At 49.3% G+C, this 5775-nt stretch overlaps 1 protein-coding gene across 1 annotated transcript; it reads left to right on the plus strand.

The window, feature by feature from the left end:
- The first annotated feature begins 430 nt into the window (after window positions 1-430).
- LOC100903159 (uncharacterized protein K02A2.6-like) lies at window positions 431-4597 on the plus strand. Its single transcript, XM_003740135.1, has one exon. It carries the CDS (start codon window positions 431-433, stop codon window positions 4595-4597), a length of 4167 nt encoding a protein of 1388 aa, XP_003740183.1.
- Window positions 4598-5775: the final 1178 nt, after the last annotated feature.

Below are 5775 nucleotides of genomic sequence, written 5' to 3' on the forward strand. Positions count from 1 at the left end.
ATCGTCGGTCTATCTTCTTTGATGCATGCTGAGTCCGAACTCGCCTTCTCCTCACAATCTGTCTCAACTTCGTGTTATGTTTGTGCAAATAATCTATATCCATGTTCATAACCGATACATAATATATTCTCCAATAAATCCGCCTCGGTACAAGCCGACCTCTAAGGTCCGCATGTACCATCCGGCGCGGCGAACATCAGTTGCTGTTCGCGATACTTAGGATGCGCTCTACTCTTTACGACCCGATCGACGACTATCACCAATAGTCGATGGCAAGATCACAACATGGTGTCAGAGTGAGAATCCAGTCGCCTAAATCTAGTGACCCGGTGGCCTGAACGAGAAACGGGCAGCAACTCGAAGCGGAATACTCGCTGTGTTCCAGCACGCTCGCTGTGCGCGAAGCCTAACCGACGGAGCGTGAGGCAAGATGAATCCGTCGATACGCCCCCCCGACGAATTTACAGTGCCGGAAGGAAAAAACCGGTATGCATCATGGAAAACGTGGTCGAAAAAGTTCAGATATTACGCAGACGCCATCGCGTTGAACGAGAAAACACCTCCGACGCAAGTGGCATGCCTACTAGCAGTGATGGGCGAAATCGCCGGTCGAGAATATGATCGTGCGATTGCTGATAGAGTCACACCGACAACAACTTCGACTGAGGTTTTAACAGCCCTCACAGCAGTTTTCAGACAAGAACTGAGCGTTACCCAAAGCCGGTTCGAGCTTTTCAACGTGAAGCAAAAACAAGGGCAGCTCGAGGCGTTTCTGCAACAACTCGACGACAAAGCCGAAGAGTGTGATTTCTGTGAAAAATGCAAAGAATCCGTGGTGACATCAATTTTCATAATCGGATTGGACGATAGTGAAACGAAGCAGTACCTGCTTCATAATGGGGAATCGCTCACCAAGCTCAAAGCACTGAAACTCGCACGGAACTACATGAACTCCAAGTCGATAGAATCTACGATCCGAGCCGGAAGTAGCATCAAAGCAGATTCGAGCATAGAAGTGGATGCAATCCACAGGAAGGACCGACCAAGACCACGCGAGTTACTCGGGAGGCCTGCGCCGTCAATCAAATGCAGATTCGGATGCAAGACTCACCCTCAGCAGCAGTGCCGTGCTTCGAGGGTCAAATGCTTCAAATGCAATCGAATGGGACATTTCTCAGCGGTTTGCTCATCGATACACTACCTTGATGACGAGCCGATTCCAAGTACGGAGATGCAGGAGCATCATCAGCATCAAACGAATTGTGACGAATTGCATCTATTTGCTTTGAGGCTGGCGGAATTGCGAGGCTCGTCCCCGAAAAACTCGGCATCGCAGTGGTGGCAGCGCCTGGCATTGGGAGATTCCAAAATCAAGGTAGATTTCAAGTTGGATTCGGGTGCACAGATATGCATACTACCATGGCGAATTTTCAAAACCATCCCAGACCGCCCCGTGCTCAAGCCAACGCACAAAACCATATCCTCGTACTCGTCTCACACCCTGAAGATCGCTGGCACCTGCACAGTAGCAGTCGCCATTCCAGGGGATACACGCAAAACGCCGGTGCTGTTCTTCGTGGTATACACGAGTGCTCCCGCTATCCTAGGACTGCCAGAATGCGAGCGTCTAGGACTCATACAACGCACAACGCCGAAAACCATGCGTTTGGATTCAATCCACGACGAGAAAATGGAAATGGTGCGTCGTAACCACGATCTTTTCGATGGAAAACTCAGCACGTTGCCTGGAATTCAGCGAATCGAGATCAATCAAAACGATCAACCTCCTCGACGAATATTCCCACCGAGACGTCTGCCTATCCGACATAAAGAGAAAATCCACCGGACAATCCAGGAGATGGAGAAACGAGGTGTCATCGCCAGAACCACAAGACCGACGGATTATGTACTGCCAATGGTGGTGGTCTCTAAATCAGATGGGTCATTCAGAATATGCCTAGATCCAAGGTATATTAACCCACACATCAAGCGCCGAACATTCCCGCTCCCGATAGCGCAGGAACTTCTCATGCAGCTGGCTGGCGCGCAGTACTACTCCGTAGTGGATGGTGACGCCGCTTTTTGGCACCTCAAATTGGACCAAGAATCTAGCGATCTCTGCACATTCGCGACCCCGTGGGGAAACTATCAATTCAAACGCCTACCATTCGGGATAGTCGACGCATCCGAAAGATTTTCGGAAGTCATACATGCTTTGTTCGCCGACCTGAAGGGAGTCGCAAATTGTGTTGACGATTTCCCAATCCATGGTCGAACGAGAGAGGAACATGACAAGAACCTCGAGGCTTTTCTCTCCAGATGCCGAGAGGTGGGTCTCAAACTCAACGAGAAGAAATTCCAATATTGCCAACCCAGCGTGAAATTCCTGGGACACGTAGTAGGAAAAGATGGCATAGCGATTCCCGACTCACGCATCGATGCAATCTTGAAAATGTCACCACCCAAGGACCAAAAGGAAGTCCGCCAATTCCTTGGAATGATTAACTACGTCGCCAAGTTCATTCCAAACGCTGCCAACATTACAGCTCCGCTTCGCCAGTTGACTCGGAATGACACCGATTTCACGTGGAACCCAGGAGCAGAGGACGCATTCTCCAGACTCAAACACGCATTAACGAAGGCGCCCGTACTAGCGCACTTCGATCCGACATGCGAGACAACCCTGAGTGTTGATGCCAGCTCGTATGGTATCGGAGCGGTGCTCATCCAAAACCAGAGGCCTGTTGCTTTCTCCTCAACCAGCCTAACAGAGACGCAGTCAAGATACGCACAAATTGAGAAGGAACTGCTTGCGATTGTGTATGCGTGCGAGCATTTCAAGTTTTTCATCCAAGGCCAGCAAGTGACAATCGAGACTGATCACCATCCGTTGATCGCGATTGTAAAGAAGGAACTCGCTCTCCTATCACCCCGCCTGCAAAAGATGATGCTGAGGCTGCTCAGATTCGATTTCAAGCTGCAGTACATACCTGGCAAGTACATGTTTATCGCCGACGCCTTGTCGAGAAAACCTCTCGCGAAAACCACGAGCGCTCCAGAAATTGAGGACAGAGCCCTCAATGTGTACGCAATGACGACCCTCTCCGACAGGCGAAAGAATATCATGCAACAGCAAACGGAGCAAGACCCTCAGCTCCAAGAAGTCATTCGGTTCATCAGAAACGGATGGCCTGATCACAAGCACAAGTGTCAACCCGAGACCAAGCTATACTGGGATGTCAGAGACGAGTTGACGTGCGATGATGGCATTTTGTTCCGCCAAAATCGCATGGTCATCCCTCAGGCATCTCGTAAATCGGTACTCGAGGATCTCCACAAGGCGCATCAGGGGATCGAACGCTCGCTCCGCCTGGCCAGAACGAGTGTTTACTGGCCTGGACTCGCAGCAGACGTCAAGCAACTTGTTGAAGCTTGTACGTTCTGTCAATCACGAGCGAAAGCCAACAGCAAAGAGCCCTTGATGCCCATATCCGCACCACCACACCCATGGCACACCATATCCATCGATTTCATGCATCTCAGAGGAAAGACCTACATGGTGGGCGTCGATTATCTCACCCGCGATTTCATGCTTCGCCACATGACGACGACAACAGCAGACCGCGTGATTCAAGTGCTAGAAGAATGGTGGTTCCAGCACGGAATTCCGCACACAATAATTTCCGACAACGGACCTCCATACTCAGGAGCAGTATTCATGGAAGCGATGAGAAAGTGGGACATACGACATATCACTTCCTCTCCAGGACACGCACAATCTCACGGCCTAGTCGAGAGGACCATTCAAACGCTCAAAGCTGTAATTGAGAAGACGCAAAGCGATGGGAAGAGCATACAAATGGCCCTTATGAGCCTTAGGAACACCCCGGGCAACGACGGCGTTTCTCCTGCCGAACTATCATGTGGCAGGCGCCTGCGATCCACGCTACCGGCGGCTCTCGACACCAAACAACGTCCACGCGATTTGTGGACCCGAAGAAAAGCATTCATCAACTCCACAGCGTCACGAACAAAAAAATACTTCGACCAACACGCTCATCCACTTCCGCAGCTCAAATTGTCCCAAAGAGTATGGGTCCGAGTTGCACATCGAAAATGGAAGCCCGCAGTCATCACCGAAGTGATGAACGCCCCGAGATCGTATAAGATAAGAACCGAAGACGGCCTCGATCTCAGAAGAAACAGAAGAGATTTGCGTCTTGACAAAAGCACCAGCAGCGTCGACACAGGTACACCCGCCTCATTTCGTGGAAGGCACTTCATACCGTCGAATCCGATTCTCTCTGACTCGACCGGCTCCGACGGTTATGACAGTCAAGCATCACTCTCGGAAGCCGACTCCGACGCAACCATCCGAGGCAATGACGAATCGAATCCAGGAGACCCGAATGTGACAGAGGATGATTTCGAAGCGACTCCGACTTCCAGTGCTGACAACGAAAAAACACTCGAATCGAAAGACAACTCTAAAACGATACCCGAAACGGAGCCCGCATCGCGGAGCTCTTCAGTAGGGGATCAAGTTCCCAGGTCGTCGTATGGGAGAGTTCTCAAAGCTGTTCAAAGATATAATTGAGAAAAGATGTTATGTTTGTGCAAATAATCTATATCCATGTTCATAACCGATACATATATTCTCCAATAAATCCGCCTCGGTACAAGCCGACCTCTAAGGTCCGCATGTACCATCCGGCGCGGCGAACATCAGTTGCTGTTCGCGATACTTAGGATGCGCTCTACTCTTTACGACCCGATCGACGACTATCACCAATAGTCGATGGCAAGATCACAACACTTCGAAGCATTCCTTGTCGAACGCATCGTTTGTCGACGGAAAAATCAGACAGGGAGAGTTGTTCAGTCGGCACTCTCCAGGACAGTCGGTGTATGAGAAGTAACTCTCACTTGGAGCTAGTAGGCACAGAGCCTCTAGCAGCACCAGTCCTCGATGCATCCTTCCAATCGTCAAGTCCGGCCAATGTGCGAAGTTCCTGTAATCTTGGTCCTGATAAACATTTTGTTAATATATCCGCCTTTTGGAGTTTAGTTGGGACGTATCCAACTTTAATTTCCTTCTTTTCGTAATGATCTCTGATCATCAGCTCTTTCAGAGCGATGTGTTTAGATCTTCTGTGAAATTGAGTTGTCTTAATTAGCTGTATTGTTGACTGATTGTCAATCTTGATTGTATGTATTACACGTATCCCTAGTTCTCCAAGGACTTTCGTTGTCCACAGTGAGATTCTTAGAGCTACGCTTGCTGAATACAGTTCTGCTTCGCATGAGCTCTGTGCCACTACCGACTGTCTCTGTGATGACCAGCTTATTGCTCCATTTTGTCTTAGTATGAGGCTCGCTGCGATAGATTTTCTCGTTAGGATGTCAGATCCGTGATCTGAGTCCGAATATACTTCTGTTTCGTATTGATCACCACTTCTGAACGTTATTCCGAGGGACGGATGTCTCTTTAGGTATTTCAACACTCGTAATCCCTCTGTCCATCTTTTCGACGTGCATTTGTCCAGAAAACGGGACAGGTAATTTACCGTGAATGCTATGTCGAACCTTGTAATTGTGGCGAGATACAGCAGACCGCCTATTAGCTCTCTATATGGGAACTTTGTAGTGACCTCAGAATCATCCTCCTCGTAGATAGATTTATCGGATGGGGTTGTGACTGACTTGCAGTTACTCATGTCAAATCGTTCGAGTAATTCGAGAGCGTATTTTGTTTGGTGGATATGAATGTCTCCT

The sequence above is a fragment of the Galendromus occidentalis genome, unplaced genomic scaffold (genome assembly GCF_000255335.2).
Source record: "Galendromus occidentalis unplaced genomic scaffold, Mocc_1.1 scf7180000076752, whole genome shotgun sequence".
Lineage (NCBI taxonomy): Eukaryota > Metazoa > Arthropoda > Arachnida > Mesostigmata > Phytoseiidae > Galendromus > Galendromus occidentalis.